General features: G+C 36.8%; 1 protein-coding gene across 3 annotated transcripts in view; it reads right to left on the bottom strand.

The window, feature by feature from the left end:
- The window catches only part of clip2 (CAP-GLY domain containing linker protein 2), a 55,484-nt gene extending 40,529 nt beyond the window's left edge, over positions 1 to 14,955 (bottom strand). Inside the window, exons 1-2 of one of the 3 annotated variants that reach the window (XM_022679171.2) lie at positions 14,485 to 14,955; positions 11,787 to 11,984 (exon numbers count right to left, since the gene is read on the bottom strand). In XM_022679171.2, the coding sequence (XP_022534892.2) occupies positions 11,787 to 11,901 (115 nt within the window). In that variant the 5' untranslated portion in view covers positions 11,902 to 11,984; positions 14,485 to 14,955. The remainder of the gene's footprint in view (positions 1 to 11,786; positions 11,985 to 14,484) is intronic. The other 2 variants (XM_022679180.2, XM_022679186.2) reach the window with 2 other exon arrangements.
- Positions 14,956 to 20,296: the final 5,341 nt, after the last annotated feature.

Genomic DNA, 20,296 nt, shown 5'->3' with positions numbered 1-20,296 from the left:
ATTAGCATGTGGTCTGCTGAGCCACGGAGATGTGTGTATGTGTGTTGCGGTGTGGGTGCCAGGATGTTCCTTGGTTGGGGGGAGGGGAATAATCACTGCTTTTGTGTCCCAATTGCTCCCATATGTTCCTCGACTGACAGACACAGTTGTTGTTGGAATTGGATATAAGCAAATATAATGGGTTCTAAATCCAGCCTTTCTCTCTCTCCCAAAAAATGATCAAGAATCATGATTAAGGATGTGCACAACTAATCAAACACTTGATTCCATGTGCCATAATCTTAATATTGATATGGCACATGCTAATCTGGTTTGTTGCCATTATTGAGACCAATAATAAGATACTTGTAGAACCCTTAACAATTATATAGACTGAATCTATAGAGGCTGTGAACAACCAGTAAACAACAATGGGTCAAATATTATAGGATGAAGTGAACACTGCTGATTATTGTACTGTAACAACAGCAGATATCGTGGTCTGTGATTTATTAGTTGCTAACTAAACATTCGAATCTTGCAGACAATGTTGGAGACAGGCAAGTAAACCTGAGCAATTCTGAAAAGACCAGATCATTATGGCCAGATAAATGGGTTGGAGAATCTCCAAAATAGAACGGCTTGCAGGGTGCTCCTGGTCAGCTGTGATGAGTTCCTACCTACATACAGCAGGGACAAACTACTAATCTGCATCAGGCACCCCAAGCTCTTCAATGCATAACGGCAACTAAGTATATGCCGTAGGAACTGAACTGACAGCAGCGTTACTGCAGTTCAAGTCACAGAAATGGTGATAAATGATACTGAAGGAAAGTGTCAAAACACACTGCTGCATATTGGGATATGCAGGCACTGGAACTGGACCTAGAAGCTTTTGGACAATGCCACCTTGTTCTATAGGTACTGTGTTGCCCTCAAACATCACACATGATGACACAGAAATCACTGTAGGATCCCTAAAGTCAAAGTCCTTATACGACTTGGCACTTATTTCAATTCAAGCAAGACCAGCCTTCCATCTACTTGAATGGGAGAGACCACGTGATTACATTAAGGTGCGGAATTTGTGAAATTTGAGTTTAACTCTGTAAAACCCTTCACAGAAATAATTTATAAATAATTGTAAAACACTGAAAAATAATTCTGCACTAGTCTTTGTTTCCCATCATTTTTGCCCAAGTGCTTTTTTTCTCCACTTATGTTTGAAGTAAGCAGTGAATTGTGGGTTTTGGGTGCTTGTTTAATTTCCTTTGTTTTACCTTTTGCTAGTTCTATGTAATGAATATGGATTCGCCTATGCTGCAAATGCCTGCCTGATTCCTGGCCTCTGCCTGTCCTGACTACAAGTTTGAAAAAAACATCCAAAAAAGTAACTGATGAGGCTTGAAATATGAATGTAGTCTAATTACCATATTTTTCTCACGATATTTTAATATATCAATAAACATCTATTTTCTGGTCTATTCTCATACACAAGGCACATTATGTGACACTAGTAAGGAACAGGGGTGCTAAGCTAAGCAAACAAAACTGTAATTTTTTTATTAACATTTTATTTTATTTTAATGTCAAACGACTTTAATGTTACTGCGGCTAATGTTAATACTGCTCCAGTTTCAGTGCTGGAGAACTAAACTGAAACTCCTGTATAACGCTGTACTTCAGCAGAGTGACTTTACCACTCCTTACAACCTGACTGGTAAAATTCATACATAAGGTGCACCGGGTTAAAAGGCGCACTGACGATTTTTGGGAAAATTAAAGGATTTTAAGTTCGCCTTACAGAAAAATACTTCAAAATACGGTACCTGTTTGCCCACAAACTTTTTGATCTTTCTTAATTAGCTTATCTTCATACATGCTAAATCGGTACACAGATGTACACATATGCTATTTCCATTACTCACAACTGTGTTGCAGATGCTTTTTGTCCACAACAACATTATAAAACATAGTGTGTCAAGAAAGTATCATCATGTCATACCTTCATAATTCTATTCATCCATAATTCTATTTATCCTTCTATTTCTTTTTTTTCCCACGTAATGATACTCTCAACATTCAACATTTTGCCTACATAAGTGTTGAAAGCTAAGTGAGCTGGCAGTCCACTGGCCTGCTTTTCAACCATTAGCCGACAGACGGGTCATGCTGCGAGCTTTGGACTGCGTTCATACTGTTATTGAGGTCAATAGTTTACAGTGCGGTGCGGCAGATGTGAAAATCTGAGCCTCCACAGAGAAATTACTAGGAGAAAAGGACACAGCGAAACTAGCAGGTAGGGAAGGGGCACAAAAGTAGCAGATGTCATCGAAACACGACTCCTACAGTGAGAGAACCACAGCTAGTGGCTTTGTGGAAGATAACAATTGCTTATACAGCAAATGTCACACAGGACGACTCGAATGCTGACTCTCTGCCAAAGAGAAAGGTGCTCTACGAAGGGGTCTGCACCACTCATTTCTCACTTTTTTACTGCCCAGTGAATAACACGGGAATTTAATTATAGAGTTATACACTGTAAAAAACAGATTCCATGTTTCATATCTACTACTAAACCATAGCAAAATCTCTATAAAAATATAACTGTCTGGCATTATTGTTATCAAGTTCTAAAATATGCTAAATATCCATCTTGACTGTCTAAAAACAGTTTTGACTCTCAGAAGGTAAAAATACAAAATATAGAAAATAAAAATCCAACTTCTGAAATGAACTCTTGTGTTAGACCATCAGGCCACAGATACTTGCTTTAATGTGAACTAAAGTTCACATAGTGTGTAATATTTACAGTGGGTGAAAACAGATCATGCAAGCCAACTACCTTATTTTGGCAGCATGTTTAAAAAAACAGGCATAGTTATAAACTTGTTCATGGTCCCCACATAAAGGCATGCAAATGCTTCATAACTGACCTGTAAAATAGTTCTTTTCATAGCTGTTGCCAAATGGAACAAGCTTTGTTGAAGGTTTGTTCAAAGCTTTTCACTTTCCCTAATAAATCACAATTTAAACTAATTCTCAAAAAAAAAAAAAATGAGTCACTAAACATAACAGTTTTTATCTCTTCTCTATGAATCCAGACAAAACTAATTCCATCTTTCTGTCCACCTATCCAGCCCAATATCGATGGATGTTGGAACTTCAGGTCCTCCTGCCCCCTTTCTGGCCTGACTGATGGAAGTTTCTGAAGTACTGCCTTTTCCATCCCCCACCACAGATCAGCTGCCCAGCATCCACTTTTTGCAACATGTCTTGAACTATTTGTTCACTCTCTACTACTAAGAACATCCAAGTTCATATGAACTCTAACTAGGAACTGCTTCCACTGCTGGTGTGGCTATTAAGCTATTTGGACATATACTAACTTTTTAACATTAATTTTTGTTTATTCATTAATTCATTCAAAAGTTGTAAAACATATTCCTGTTTCATATCTTGTACCAAATCTGTCTTGTACAAAATCTCAATATAAACATAACTGGCTGTCATTATTATCAATTACTGAAATAAGTCAACTATAGAAATACATTTTGATTTGATTTGAGTTTCTTATTTAAACTCGCTACACTACAACAATAATTAATTTACCACTAGGGATGTCCCAATCACTTTTTTTGCCCCCACGTCCCAGTCTTAGTCATTTGAATTTGAGCATCTGCTAATAACAAGTCACAAGGAACAGCCTAAAGTTCTTAAATATATTAATGGAAATAATACATTTAAGGCATTTTTTTACTTGAAACCACCACTTGTGTTGCCTGAATGGTACGCCCACACGCAGAAATATGATACATCAGTGATCCAGTTCTTTTCTACCTGATTCCGATCCTTCGGAAATGACGTAATCAGTGATCGGATCGGGGACATCCCTATTTCCCACCATGGCAAAAAACAGATTCAATTAATGGTGTAATGGGTAATGTATTTGTGATAAAACATCATGCTTACAGAAGTCATCAATAGACAACACACTTAGCTTATCGATAGGTGCCAAGGCTAAGGAATGTAGAGTGTAAAACCAAATTTCACATCTAAGAATTTTAACTGGTAACCAGTTTGCCACACTTCCAAGATGCTACAATTAAGTCTAAATATGACTGTAACAAATGTGTTCATTTTGCAGAATATTACTAAATGGATCACATGTAAAAATAGAATAAAATGAGTTATTATTTAATTGATTTGTCATATCCTTGCCCTGTTCCCTGTCGTTTCCCTTCTGTGCCCATGTTGCTCTCTGTCGTTGTTCACCCTTCCCCATGCCTGTGTTATTCCCCAGGTTGTCCTGTGTTTACCTCTGTGTCTCTGCCCCAGTCCTGTGTTCCCCACGTGATTCATCTGTAGCCCTGCCCACTCGTTACTTTTCCCCAGGTGTTCCCTGTTTCCTTTCCTGCATTGTTTGTGTATTTATAGCCCTGTGTTTCCTGTTTTTAGTTTTAGTTTTGGTGTATTGTCTGTTTATTTGTTTTTTTATAATATAGTTTCTTTAATATCATAAAATATCATCAGTGTTTAAAAACACTGACAAACTGCACATTTCATTAAAGAATGTGTAATTATCCTTGTTTAACTTATAAAAGAAGATAAGTAGAAAAGAAAGTACATTTAAAATCAAAATATTGTTATTAATAATTTGTAATGTGAAAATTGCACCCAGCCCCATCTCACACACATTTAGATATGTCTGAGTGCATCTCTAGATGTTGGGGTTCATGTGTGACCTACATTGGTCAGTGTATCACTGGCAGTGGGCCACTGGAACGGGCTCAGGAAGTCCCGGGCCTGTGTTGGGAGGGAGCTGCAGGCCTGCCGCATTGCTTGCCGAAGTGGCCGAGTTGCCAGGGTAACGATGGATTGGGGAGGAGACTCAAACACACACAGACACACACACACTAGCAAGAGATAGAGGGAGAGGCAGGAGGAAGAGAAGAAAACTATTGTCTCTTGCTTTCCTCCTCCCACCAGCTGAATCCTACCATTCAGCAGCACAGGCCGGCACAATGACCCCAAAACAGCCTCTCAACACCCCCTTCCCCCTAACACCCAACACACACAAACTGTTTTATACCTTATCACACATATGTTCCATCTGTAATAGCTATGTGTACATTATCCTAAATTTCTCTTTAAATTCAACTCTGTATTTTGCTTTCTCTATGATCATCCATAGTCAGAACTGTATCATATTCATTTAGACCATCATTTAATCTGGAGATACGATGAACCAGTGGAGGCAATAAATAACTATAGGCTAATACTAATTTTCTTGATCTTTTAAATCTTTCCAATCTCTCAGTAGGTTTAATTTAAGTTACTAAAAAAGCTGTTTTGGCCCTATTTTAGTTTTACCTTTTAAATCTGTGTGAACTGAAAGTTGTGCAGGTTAGTAGTTATGAGAGCAAAGAACTGATGTTTTAAACCACAAACACGTGGCCTTAAAAATATTATAAGCAGTAAATATAAGCAGTCTTGTCATCACCACTGTTTCTCACATGTATAATTTAGTTGGATATAAGCAGTTTCTCTCTGTAACTGTTTCCTCCACAAGGGACTCAAAATTATGTTATCGATGTCTAAATGTCGTTCTAGGTGTACATTTTAAAGCCTCATATAATTTACCTCACAATCACACAGTGTCACTTCGAGCAACTAAATAGTAATCAGAATCATTAAGATCCCACTTCCAGTCCAGCGTGATAAAAGCTCCCACTATGATCAGGAGATCGACAGTTTGAATCCTGTTCATGTAGCTTGCCATTAACCACCGGAGCCCTGAGAGAGCACAATTGGCTTTGCTCTCTCTGGGTTTGTAGATGTCTCTTTCTCCCCACATCTCAATAGGGTGATGTCCGCAGCACCAGGTGTCTGTAAGCTGATGTATCGGAACCGAGTAGAAAAAAAACAGATCCCATTTCCACTAGGACACTTCATGTGACTAGTTTCTGGATTGTATTCAGATTGTATAGATTTTACACTTGGTAGACAAATGCGTCTCCTGTTATTCAAAATTAATTCAGATTGTTTGCTCTAAGGGGGTCTTCACACCAGCACTATTTGGTGCAGTTAAAACATACCATGGTTTGTTTGTACCCTAGTGTCGTTCGATTGAGCAGGTGTGAAAACAGTAAAACAACCAGACTAAAACCACCTCCTCTAGCAGGTCTCAGTCCAGTTGTTTTACTGTTTTCACACCTGCTCAATTGAACCTGCTCACAAACAAACTCTGGAGCGGTTCACTTGTGGTGAGAATGTGATCCGGTCTCGATCCTACCCAGCAATCAAATGTACTCCTCCTATTTGAGCTAAACTGCACATAAAGCGCAGTTTTATCTGATATATTAGGCAAATAACGCTAAATACCACAGTTATGAACAAACACTGTCTGCTGCTTCATGCTGTTTACACACGCGGTCTGTGCTGCGTTCACTACTCATCTGCGCAACTCTGTTTACTACGTGTACATCTGCGCTGCAAGTCCCATTGAAAACACTGTTTAAAAGCACACCATTTCAGAATTCAGTGTTAAAGCAGCTATACGCTGCACAAATATACACGCTGAAACACATAATCTTCTCTCTATATTTATTTTCTTGCTCCCGTGCCAGAGAGCTTTGACCAATCAGATGACACAGCATGCTCGCGTTGTTTATTTGTGCGGATTTTTGTACATTTAGGTCTGTTTAGATCTGTGTGAAACCAAACCAAACAGAGGGAGAAAACTCTGCAAATAAAGAAAGTCATAGAAACAAACTACACACACGAAAATGCGCTAAAACAGAATACACTAACTCGCTTGTGGTTCAGTGCAACTTCATCGAATAGATATGTTTACAGCGCTATAATTAACATGTTGCTTCTTATGTGCATAAACTGGCACTTATGTGCATAAACTTACTGAAAATCCATTTCTTCTAATCTACTTCTTCCTCATCAGAGTCAAGGTGGGCCAGACGGCTACTTTGAAACTATGGATGCAGTGCAGAATACGTCTGGACTAGGCACCAGTCCAAAACAGAGTACTATGTAGCATGTTAAGTCTAGTGTTTACTTTGGTATAAATGAGTGTTCTGGCTGGTGAAACATCACAACAGGTAGAGTAGACGTACACCACTTGTATTAAGCGCAAATAGTTCTACCCATCTAACAATGAATGTGTTTTAAGTTATTTGGTTCCATAAATAACCATATAAATATATATGTAAGGAACATTTTACAAGTTTATAGATGTCAGTGTAAATATATCTCAAAAACCCTTCATAGCATCTTTATATTTAAAAGCATATTGGCAGCAACCTCTTGATGATAAACCTGTAAATTCATCATTTTTATGAGGACTGTCCAAACACACCACAACAAGAAATATCTAAAGATGAGTGGGTGAAGCTAGAGGAGAGCTAAAAGGTCTCTAAACAAAATCTCAGGATAGATTTTCTGGGACACCCTCTTAAAAAGCATGACTCAACTAATCTCCTTTGAACAAAAAAAGTGTAGGAGTCAAGTCACTGAAGCATCTGTGGGAAAGCCTGGTACAGCTAGGAAAGCCTCTTGGACAGGAATTTAGGCCCTTTATCTTCAGAGTACGATGTATGATGGTGAACTGTGAAGAATGACACTGCACAGAGATAATACATATCTCAAATCAAGATTTATTTGAAATATTCTGACTGCCTGTCTGAAACACACTGGCCATTAAGATGCAGCCGAAAAAATATGAAGGTACTCTTCAAAAGCATCCATTATTCATGGCCTGAATGTGTGTATTCTGGCCTCTACTTAAAATATGTGTTAGAGCTGTGGGCTCTGTCTCAAAATAAACTGTGCAGTTTTCTGTATTCATCTTTTGTAAAGTTAAACCACAAAATATTTGTTTGCATATACTTTCCTGGTTTAATTTCCCAGCCTAATCAACAAAACCAATCTACAGATTTACTGTAAAAAAGAGCATGAAGACTAGAACTGTAACTAGTTCAATTTTACCTTACTTTTATTGTCATTATAAATAGCAGCAGTCAATGTCACACTGATAAAAATGCATTAGTAACATCCAACCAATCTACACCAACCACTTATACAACCACCTGAGACATCATAGGAACCATATATACCAAGATATCTAGACTTGTCACAATTACAACTGTTAATAAAGATGTATGTTTCCTGGTCATCTGTCCTTCCTGTAAAAAGGTTTGTAGCCAGATTTTAATGTCTTTGTTTGTTTATTTTAAAAAAACTCTTATTTGTTACTTATTAGTCATAAGTAACATCTTCACCTTTCATTAACTGCTCTGTGTGTATGTAGGCACCGCTTTTGATGCCCTGATCATGACTAGAAACTGGCTAAAATACGCAATTTTATGTTAACAAAGACACAAGAAAAAACACTGTACAATATGAAGGTCTGCAAAACATACTGATGGTGTGGCCATATAATTATATTATATTATATACACTATAAGTACATTATTGCCACCAGGGTTACCATAACAGCCAGCTAGCAACATTATAGCAACTACCAATCAACACCACATCAACCACCTAAGATAGTATCATCACGCATATCAACCACTTATACAACTTCATAGCAAACAGAGCAACCAGTTAGCAACCCAATGAAAACCAGCTGGGAACACCATAGTAAATATAGCTGCACATTTTGTGCAACCACTCTGCATTTCCTCTAGCAAGACTCCTATCTCTTACAATTGTCTACATTTAAAATTCACTGAAGATCATCAACCAAAAGCTCTACATAAATGTAAGTAAATTAAAATGTAAATTGTCTATGAATAAGCAGAGAGCATCTTGAAATCTTTTGATTTTGACAAATACTTTTTACAATATTTTCTAATAAGGAATATTTAATAAATTATCTTTAGTAAAGTCTCTAAAAGATCACGATATAATGTAAATATGATATAATTTCTTGTTTTATTTAACAAAAGGCTGAGTTCTCAATTAAAATCCCAATTCAAATCTTCCAAATAATAATATATTCATAGTGGTGACTTCAATATCTCAAAATAAAACAAGGAACATATTTTGTAGAGTTAACAGAAACAGAAGTTTTCCAAACTTGCAGAGACTTAAATATCATCCACTGTTTTAAACCCACACTGGGCATGAGCCACACTGTCTCCCAGAACAGCCAGAAGTGATATGAATAATAACACAACACATTTTCTGTTTAATAGATCTGATAATGGAGGTCTGTTAAGGGTGGAGCATGACACACTGAGAGAGAAACTGCTAAAAGAGCCAAGAGACAACTACAACTACAAAATGTTTGTACAAAACTCTGTCACTGTCTATAACATCCCACCTGTAAGTCCTGTGAGAATTCAGCAACCTGAATTACATAACTGGCAAAAATAGATAGATAGATAGATAAAGATACAAAGATAAAAATATAAAGATACATATAAATACTGTACTTCTCCTTAGCAGCTGGAGACCCAGCCATGCTGCCTGATTTTCACTCAGTGAGACTTCCTGTGTTCCTGCATTTTCCTGCTCAAAGCATTCCACAGTCCAGCTGAACCCTGACAGCCTTCTGGGTGACATACAGACTAATGCAAATAACAAGCCTGTTCCTCGCAGTAGCTGCTCTGGATGCTGGATAACGTCAGACAAGGTTAGCTTACCAATCCTTATGTAAGACACCCCTGCACTGCTGAGGTCTATTTATTCTGAGACCTGTTAATAAATCACATTTTCTCAATTCTGACCTTTTCTATGTAGTACATTAATGGAAGTAAAGCTGCAAAACACCTTGTTATAAGTTTACTGTTTTTGTGATGTCATGATGGAACATGCGCGATGACCAGTGCACATATATTAAGCCACCTATTCAGCCAACAGCAGTTTAACCCTACTCTAAATAGTGTAATCAGTCCCAACAAGATGTCATTTGCCTATCACTGTTGTAATGCGATAAAAATTGTTGTTTTTCATTTTCTGACCAACATCTGGCAGACAGTGGCATAATAATAAAATCATTTGCATTGAGTTCTATTAAAAGTCCCTTTTTTCCTTTATTTAAAACATTTTGATTAACATTTACAATATATAGATATAATATATAATATATATATAATATATATAATATAGCTGTAAAAACAGCAACAGTGATTTGACTCCAGATGTTAACCAGAAGATAAAACATGTGGGCTCTGTTATTGTGTTATTCGGTTTACATTTGAGATGTACTTCCCCTAAAACCAACATTGTCTTAATCTACATTATTTAACTTGCAACCAATCAAATGACAATCCTGGAAAGATGTAGATAAGCGTTATGTCCCCAAACATTTGACAGCCAGTATAGATAGTTGTATAAGAAACTATCAGTTGGAGTTATTATACAAGTTGGAGAGTTTATATGGAAAGACAGAAGAAACTAAAAAAGAGCAGGAAGGGAAGGAAACACAGGATGGTTGCACAGCTAAAATATTTTCACCTGGTTGTCATGGTATCCCTGTTGGCTACAATGGTGTTCCTAAGTGGCTGCTTGGTGACTGCTAACGTATTACAAGCAGTTACAATAATGTTGTTTAGTGGCTACTAGGCTGCTAGGCAGATGCCATGGTATCCCTGGTGGCTGCCGAAATGTCTTATGTGGTTCTTATAGTGTCGCCAAATGGCTGTGAAGAATGAATAAATTAGCCTAAATTGGGGACTGCAGAAAAGAAATAATGTAAAAAATGTGGGAAAAACATGAGGACTAAAAGTTGATATTATGTAAACATCCCTTCTTGGTTTAATGATTAATATATGTACCTGCCTATGAACGAACAGAAATAAAGTAAAGTATTTAAAAGGGTGTGAATATTTGGGATCTTATAAACTGCAGGACGAGATACACAGCAAAAATCAAGCAAAAAAAAAAACAAAAAAACAGAAGCATACAAATCAGCTAACAATTGCTTTTCAATGTGTGACTTAGGGGTGGGCGATATGGCTCTAAAATAATATCACAATATTTCATGGTATTTTCACGATAACGATACTTTTGGCGATATGACAAAACACTTAATTAGAAAAAATTTTAGAATTTTATTTTTGCATGCAATATGATATGGCTAACTGAGATATTAAAAAATAATTATTTTATCAGATTTGTAACAGAAGTCAATAATCCAGATTGTCATGATACTAGAAATGCACTTCAAATATCTCTATATATTTAGGATTAAAATAAAATAAATTATACTGGACAGATATAATCTAGTCTCTAGTAGATATATAATCGGAAATGAGAACAGTGTAATTTTTTTTTGCTAAAAATAGCACAAAAAGGAGCACCCTAATGTGATAATTAGGGGTGGGTGATATGTCACGAAATTTCAGGGTATAATACAGTTCACGATATTAAATTTGTTTGGCGATATTATCGCGTATGATACGATATGATGATGTGACTATAAGTATAATGTATTTACAGTGACAGCAATCATCGTCAAGTACAAAATTTTGCCCTAAACATCCATTAACAACTAATACTGCCTTTTGAAGTGAGTGTGTGATGATTTAGGCATGCACTGTGCACAATGCTAATTGGTGCGTTTTAAATCCATTGCTTATTAAGTACATTAGTCTCGCAGTCAGAGTGCAAAACAATAGAAGCAAACACTAACAAAAAAATTGTATGAATAAGATTTTTTGCTGCTCTAGTCTCTTCCTCTGCTAAATTTGCTAAATCATGGCTGATAGTAGAGAGAAAGGATTCCATTACATTCTGGTGAGGTCTGAGAGTGGAGTTAGAGATGGAAAAAGAAGCTGACGTACTGTCTTTCGTGGCTGCTGGGGAGGAAGACTGCCCAGTGGTGGTTCGTCCTGCCGGGCTGGAGTGCTTTGGACCCCTACCAGGGATCTTCAGGCCACTCGATTTTAACATGTTCATGGTGTCCACTTGGTGGGGGGGGTTATTCCACGAGGCACTAGAGCTCAAAACGGTGGGTCTCCCACTCCATTTCACCTGTGGGACTGAGGAGGAACATGGTAAATGCATGAGACAACATGCTGAGAAAATAATCATAATCAGATCAGATGTATAGTAAAGAAAAGTACAATGGTTCAATCACAAGTATTAGCTTATCAAATGGCCAGTTTTTAATTGATGCTAAAGATGCTTACTCCCATAGCAATCTCATAACAGCAAACTCAAACTAAATATGCGTACGCTTGGGTTCAACCTCATTTACAAGATAACACCTCACAACATATATATGAATTGGCATTCCCAAGACATCTCCTGAGTTAACACTTCATGATCACTTTAAAAACCCATGACTTCTGGCATGTCAGTGTGTGTATTGATTTTACGCTACATACTTAACATTTAAATGAAGTTATTGTTACTAGTAATAACTCCATAATAAGCACTGATTAACGGAATTATGGAGAAAGGTTTAAGGGTTTATTGTTGCTAAATTAATACATTAATACAATTCACATTTAACATATGAGTTTACATTTTGTTTGGTCTCTTCATTTAGCACTTTTTTAAGAGCAAAATCTCTGCTAATCGAATTTAAGAGAAATTAGAGAAAGAAAAGAAAAATGTAAAATCTAACTGCTCTACTACTTGAATGAACTAAGTTATTGTAACTTAAATAAACACAAATTTGGAAACAGTTAACCTGATTAGGCCAAAGTAACTGAGGAGGTACAGCCTTGCCTCAGTGTTTAAGGCTGTAAGAGCAAGTTACCCTTTTTCTCTGCTGCAGACACTGGCCTTATGGTCACTCATGCAAAATTATGATATCAATACCTGTTACATGTTAGATTTAAGTCTTATGTCAGTAAGCTGTGTTCCCAGTTCTGGTCACGTTTTAAAATCAGAATTTTTAATGCAGATTCCAGTCCTGGATTTTGGTCTTGCTGAAATTCAAAGAAACAGTTCATGTATTTGATGGTCTATTTAGAACACCTTCCAAATATTACATAATCCAGGAGTTCTTTGAGTATTGTCAACATAAATGAAGTACAGTTAACTTAATTCCCTTGAGTAGTGTATTAAGTCAAGTGTTTTATTTAGGCTCAGATCATTTAAGTTACTAACACTTAAATCATTTAAGTTGTCTTGCTTTACATTTAAGTTGCATTAATGCAAACTGTTCATTTAAAAATCAGATTATTAGGTCGAGTTGACTTAGGGTAACTGTGTCCATTCAACTTGTCAACTTGATTAAGGAAAACTTAATTCAATTAGGTTACCAATTTAAGCAATGGTTCAACTATTCTTCTTTTACAGTGTATATTAGACATCTGATGTAGACTTAAAACTGTACTGCAACCGTATTACAGATAAAAAGTACAATTTAAGCCAGTGAATTGGTTTAAGGTGAATTTGTTTTATAATAGAACTCCTTTCAGCTGCTCATTTTACTCGTCTACTGCATCTTGAAAACAAAGAGTGAGGGCCACACTGAAGTCACTTGAGGGCCTCCATCCTTCATCCAGCATACCATAGCTTCATACTGGCCTACATCTGCAGCTCTAAAATCCACTAGTTTGCCTTTAAAACGATCTACTAAAAGGTAAGGAATATTTATATAAAGTATATCAGTGACTATTTTAGTAGTTTTGTGTTTGCTGGTGTTCCTGAAATACACTAAGGGCCAACAGCTGGCCATTTTGCTAGGTTAGGTTGGCTAGCATTCTGCTGTTCCCCTGTAAAACTCTACCTGGTTAACTAGCTATATATTCTCCAATTTGTCGGTAAAAATACAGAGACCATGGCTTTATAAAAAGGAAAGACAAAAAAGAAGAATATCACTGAAAAATACAAACATTGTTAGTTTCTCTGAATGGCCTGACTAAGCTAACAGCAGAAGGCAGCAGGCTAAAACCTCAGCATACAGCATACAGGTTTTGTAGGTGGTTTTAGCTTTAAAAGCTCGTGTTACTTAACATATTTTTATTTAAAAACGTGTAAACAATAAGCTATACACAACACTAAATGGTCAGAGGGGGGTGAGAGAACTGGCAGAGTGCAACAATAAGAAGGAAGGGCCAGTCTTAGCTAGGTTATCTCACAGAATAGCCTGGATATGTCTTTAACTGTTGGATAATGTTGGTGGTTTATTTAATAAAAAAGACTCTAATTCTGCATTTGTAAGGTGTTTTTACAGTTTCCTGAGGTAGAGACTGTGTGTATTTAGGGTTAAAAGAGGTCGCCAGACACACTAAGCATGCTGTCAACTATCGTTATCGTTAGCGGATGATTTAGGTAGTTAGGTTAGCTAAACTGAACGTTTTTAAATATATACAGGAGACGAAATTTGAAAAATAAAACCGTTGAAATGTCCGTTAGTCAGTTAAGCTAGTGTTTAGACTCTGAGCACTGGTACAGATGAGCGTTTTCAGCACCGTGGTCTTGCTCTATTGTTTTGGCTCTTGGCTCGGGCGTTTCGTGGTTAACTCTGGCCCTGTCAGATACTACAAATACACAGTCTGATCAATCAGAAAACACCGCCATTACCTTATAAAGTCCGGCTTGTGTTAAAAATTCCTCACCGCGCGCCGGGGACACAGCTCCGCGCTTTCTTTTGAGAGCAGCTCTCCGTCGGGCTCTACCGGCACGCAGCTTTAGCTCCTCTCAGCCGCTGCCACTCCCTGCACACACACTCATACACTCCCTCTCTCTCTCACACACACACACGGATGCGAAAAACATGGATGCTGAGCTGGAGCTGAGAGAGGGGGAGTGGGACAGGATGCTAGCTGCAGCAAGCCGGCCGCTCTCTCTCTCACACACACACAGACCGGAGCTTTTCTGGGGGAAAACTGTGATCATTAAAAGGAAATTCTGGTCGTTTCGGCTGTTCAGCTTCAGTTCTGTATGCTGTGAAAGTGCAGAGATACAGCGAGTTAAAATGTTTTTTTTTCTCTCAGTCAGAGTCAGAAACCGCTATTATCTCCAGGCCAGGCCACGTTTTTAGGAGCAGCAGCAGTCTGCAGCTTCAGAGCTAGGTTAGCTTAGAGCTAGAGCTGTTCTGAATTGTGAAAGTGGGGTGTGGAGAAAGCGTGTTCCAGTGATTATAAAAAAAATATATATAGCAACAGTAATTATTAATTAAGTAATCCTTTTTATATACTAAGTTATAAATATGAGATGTTTAGTCATAATTGTAAGATAGTTAATTATTATGAGATACTTAGTCATAATTATGAGATACAAAGTAATAAATATGAGATATTTAGTCATAATTATGAGATAGTAAGTCAATTATGAGATGCAATTTTGAGATACTAAGTTATAAATATGATATAGTAAGTAATTATTACGAGATACCAAGTCATAAAATATTTAGTCACAATTATGATATGCTATGAGATAGTAGTTATTATGAGATACTAAGTCATTATGAGATACTTAGTCATAATTATGAGATATTAAGTCATGATTGTGGTATGCTAAGTCATAATTATGAGATACTAAGTTATAAATATAAGATAGTAAGTAATTATTATGAGATACTAAGTCATAATTATGAGATACTACGTTATAATCATAAGATATTTAGTCATAATTATGAGATAGTAATTATTATGAGATACTAAGTCATTATGAGATATTTAGTCATATTTATGAGATAAGTCAATTACGAGATGCAATTATGAGACACTAAGTTATAAATATAATATAGTAAGTAATTATTACGAGATACCAAGTCACAAAATATTTAGTCATAATTATGATATGCTTAGTCATAATTATAAGATAGTAAGTCATAATTATGAAATTCTAAGCCATAAATGTGCTAACTCATAATTATGAGATGCGAGGTCATGGTTACAAGATGTAAAGTAATAATTAAGAAATGCTTAGTCATAATTATGAGATTATACCACCAGACTTACTATCTCACAATTATGACTTAGTGGAGGACGTTTAATTTACCAAGTGGCAGAAATTAACTTTTTTTTTTTTTTTTTACAAAAAGGAAAATAAAATGGACAGTTTTTTTTCTAGTTGACTAGGTGAGGCCTAGTTGAGGCCAGCTGTCAGCCTTGCAGCTAACCCACTCCAAACATTCTGAGCTTGTCTGCTGTGTCTGATAGCTTCTTGACTTCAACCCTGCTAACCCTGCGTTCACACTGGCAGGTGACAAATCTCTCGCGTTGCCCCAAGTTTGTCTCTTGTGTGTCTATGACTGTAGCATTGTGGCTCTAACCCTGCCGAGGTTGGCTACTAGCATCACAACTGGCCGACTCCTTCTAGGTTCCAGGGAATGGGACATACATGCAGTGTGCATGTACATCATGTAAAAACAGTATGTTTACAGCAATCTTTAAATTGCTCCTTTGTTTTTTTTTAAGTTACTAGCAAACTGATAAAAAGCAGTCAAATATTATATTTGGCATGTAATATAGGAATAAGTGTGATTTTAAGTACACAAAAAAGGTTTGTGTTGTATGTTGTGTTGTATTGCTTATGACACTTTCAGATAAAGCACTAGCTGTTTTAACCCCCAACACTTACGATGACTATTTTCCTGTGTAGTGATAAACCATTACTCACTACTCTCTACACGGTTTTAAGTTTCTTTTAAACTAAAAATATTCACTCCATATAGTTTGGCCTCTCACTTAAAAATGTATGAATTTCCTGTGTGTTGCTTAGTGTTTTATAATGAAGTTGCAGAGTGTTCTGTATTAAAGGAGTTTGATAAACTGCTGTTCCGTTCACCCACACTCTGCGCTCAGTGTGCAGGGAATATGAGCATACTGCACAGAGACCTAGAGAATGGAATGCAGCTCTAGATTCTTCCCAAAACAACCCTAATGTGCACACTAATGATGCTGTGCTACTTTTGACAGATACTGTTACTTATGCTAATATGTTTTGTTTCAATGTTACTATAACCTATCATAATCCTTTTTATTGTTAAGCTTAATTGTAGTTGGAGTGACAAATAAGGAATAAGGAATTATCATATAAAAAAAAAAGAAGAGTAAAAAAGCATGGCCTAAAGAAGCAGAAGCAGGGGACATTTTTACCCAACTGTCCAGTGAGTGTAATATATCCCCAGTTTAAAGCAACTCCTCTACTCTTTGTAATAAAAAGAAAGTTTCAAATGCAGGCGCTGTAGATGGTCTATTCCAGACAAGGCTGCCAATCACATAATTCCCGTCTTCTTATCATTTAGCGAAAAAGCGTTTAAAAAAATCTAAATAAAAAATGTGCCACAATTATTACAGCTAGGAGAAGCCAGAAGAATGGAATTGAACGTTACTCAATATACCTGTCACCTGTGTACTGAAATTAAATCATAGAAGGCATTACAACCCTAAGTGGAGAGTGTAATGGGTTGTAATAATAGTTATAATAATGGTGACTGCCGGTATTTAGGAAGAATTGTCCATGTGAAAGGACACATTCACCGACCAGGAGGGGAAAAAACACTGCCCGCTCAACCTAAAAAATATTGGCTAACTCACAGACTCTTTGCAGAGAACAGGCCAATCAGAACCCTCTCTGTTTTGCATGCGCTTAATGAATATGCACACGAGGGGAGCGACGTCTTTCCCTCCCCCTCTCTTTTACACACGCGATTGGGGAAAAATTCTGGGTCTGCGTGTGCGTTGTGTTCACTCTCGAGCCACTCGTTCTAGATTCCGGGAGATTTTATCTGACTTGTGGACATCAGGGAGCTGTTATTGTTATGAGGTAGATTCCCACAACTTCTGGGAGACTTGGGAAGTCTGTAGACTGCACACACATATCCCACTCGTCAAGAACATGCAGTTTTTCAAACTTGCAACTTTTTGTCCTTTATTTCCCACTTGTTTAAATATATTTTTTATTGTATACAATTTTATAAATGTCATATTATTTATTTGTTAATTTAAATTGTTTTCAATAACCTTGGGTTGGGTAGGATCTTAAAGATCTAGAATAGCCCACCTCCATTCTCCCGCAGCTTTCCGAGATCCAGTAATTTTTTACAGTTTGTCCGCCATCTTGCACTTGGAGATTAGATTACACTACGATTTGTAAACAGTGTTGTTTAATAAACTTCTTGTGCACAAGTTATTAATGCCAAGTTTTAAATGTCAGGGCTCTCCTGATTCTACCAATGAGGTGTGAAGCTACTTTGAGCCTGAATAATGGTGTAAAAAGTGATTTATCTGCGGGGGCAAAATATGCCACTTATTATCCATTCTAAATCATGTTTCGACAATGAAAAATTACTGGATCTGGGTAAGCTGCAAAAGAACGGAGGTAGGCTATTTAACAAAGGTAAATACTCTTTATCATGTTTTACTACCAAAAGTCAACAATTTACACCGGAGTTCTCCTTTAATAAAACATTTACAGGTCTAGTACAAGTGTAGCACAGACAGCACAGAAGCATGATTTTTACACCTTTGCTTGGCATTGGTAAGCGTGGAGTGAGTTGACGTCTCATCCACAGAGTGAGTGAGAAGGAGTGTGTGGGAAAGAGGGGGGGAGATGAGTGAAACATATGGACTGCTCAAGTTTCAGAGGAGAAAAGAGGCGTAAACAGGAAACACATTCCTGCTTCAGCCTGTAAATACAATGCTTTATTTGAACAGCTTCTTTGGGTAAAAAGAAAAAGACTCATTTAGTCAAACCAAAGTTTATTATCCCACCACTAAAGCAGTTAAACAGTATTCATTTAGCTTTCTTCTTTGTGGTGACCGTGCTCTTCAGGCGTGTACCAATACACAAATTTCATGATAAAATATGGGCAAAGATTTTTACATTTTCTTAAATGTACAGACTCACAAAGCTTAAATTGTTTCAGTTTGAACAAAAAAAGAACAGTATTTTCTTTAGAAAATAGGTTTTAGAAATATGTTCTAAAAATTGCTGTTTCTAAAAAGAAAAGTTTAAAGAGTTTTAAATGGTTCAAGCTTGTGTCATTTTGCATTTCACACATTAAGAGAAATAATAAAACACCTATAGCAAGATTTTTATTAGTAGTCTAGCAAAAAAAAACTAAACACGATTTGTCACAGATTTAGCCAAGACAGGTTTGATATCTTAGGTTTTCTTTTTTAGGCTAACATTGCTAACAAACAGAATTAAGCCTGTTTATCAATCTATGCAAATAAGCTGCATAACCCTAGCAGCTATCTGTTTTGCCAGTTAAGAAAGCTAATCTATGCTAACAAGCATGATACACAGCATATTGTTCTGCTAGTGACATTGTAGTTCCAATTTTAGCTTCAATTCTAAAATACTTGTTAAAATCTGTTTACACAGATTTCTGGTAAATTTACGAAGCAAAAGATTTTCTGGGTTGTTATTGGTTACAGTCTAAATCCAGTTTCTGTTAGCAATACTAGCCTATCATTTCCTATTGTAATCTGGGGCAGTGTTTCTCATCCCTGGTCCTGGAGGCACCTTGCCCTGCTTATTTTAGTAGATTCCCTGCTTTAAACGCAGCCCACTCTGCAACTCTGAAAGAGCTTGTTACTTGGTATTAAATCAGGTGTGGTAGGGAGCAGGGCGGCTTTGCAGGACTAGGGATGTGAAACACCTAACTAGAGAAGCTAACATCAGATTCCTGTTCAAGACCAGCATCAGTTTATAGCTGTTTTCAGTTAGTCTTTGAAGGTTCAGGTGCTTGGAAAGCGTGGGTATTAATATAATAAAAATATACAGCCAAATATCAAGACAGAGTGATAATGTTTTAGACCCTGCTGTGTGTACCTCAATTCTCAATAATTTAATATAATAAAACAACTGTTTTTTATGTTTAGGTGAGAAACCACATATATTGTAGCACACGGTTTCAACTCTTATTTAAAAGTACATTTAGAAAAATAATGAATAACCAATCAATGTTGAGCCTGAATAGCCTCTAGCAAAAAGGACCAGGAAATCATTACTGTAATGCAATAAGGCTATTCGATTAAGAATTTAGAGAGCATCCAGCTTCTCCGAAATTACATCAAATCAGTACTGACACGCACACAGCCACACATTTTTTAACAAACAAGTGAAATCTATGAGCTTTTGGGTCAAGTTTTCCAAAAAGTTCCTCAGAACATCATTTCACAACATTCACAACACAGCTTCTAAACATTACTTCTTCCATGAAAGTACTGCAGCAGCTCAGCTCAGTCTAAAACCTGCCCATCGTGACTAAGGCTATTGTGCTACAGAGCTTTCTGGCTTCCAGAGAAAAATATTCCAACACTGCAGAGCCATCTGGTGGACACAACGGACTGCTACCCACAGCCCAGAGAAAATGCATTCAGCTCTTACATTCATCATAATACAAAAGAAAAAAGAAAAATAAAGAAAGACAATCAGA

Source organism: Astyanax mexicanus, chromosome 1 (genome assembly GCF_023375975.1).
Source record: "Astyanax mexicanus isolate ESR-SI-001 chromosome 1, AstMex3_surface, whole genome shotgun sequence".
NCBI lineage: Eukaryota > Metazoa > Chordata > Actinopteri > Characiformes > Acestrorhamphidae > Astyanax > Astyanax mexicanus.
This window is presented reverse-complemented; position numbering and strand designations above follow the sequence as displayed.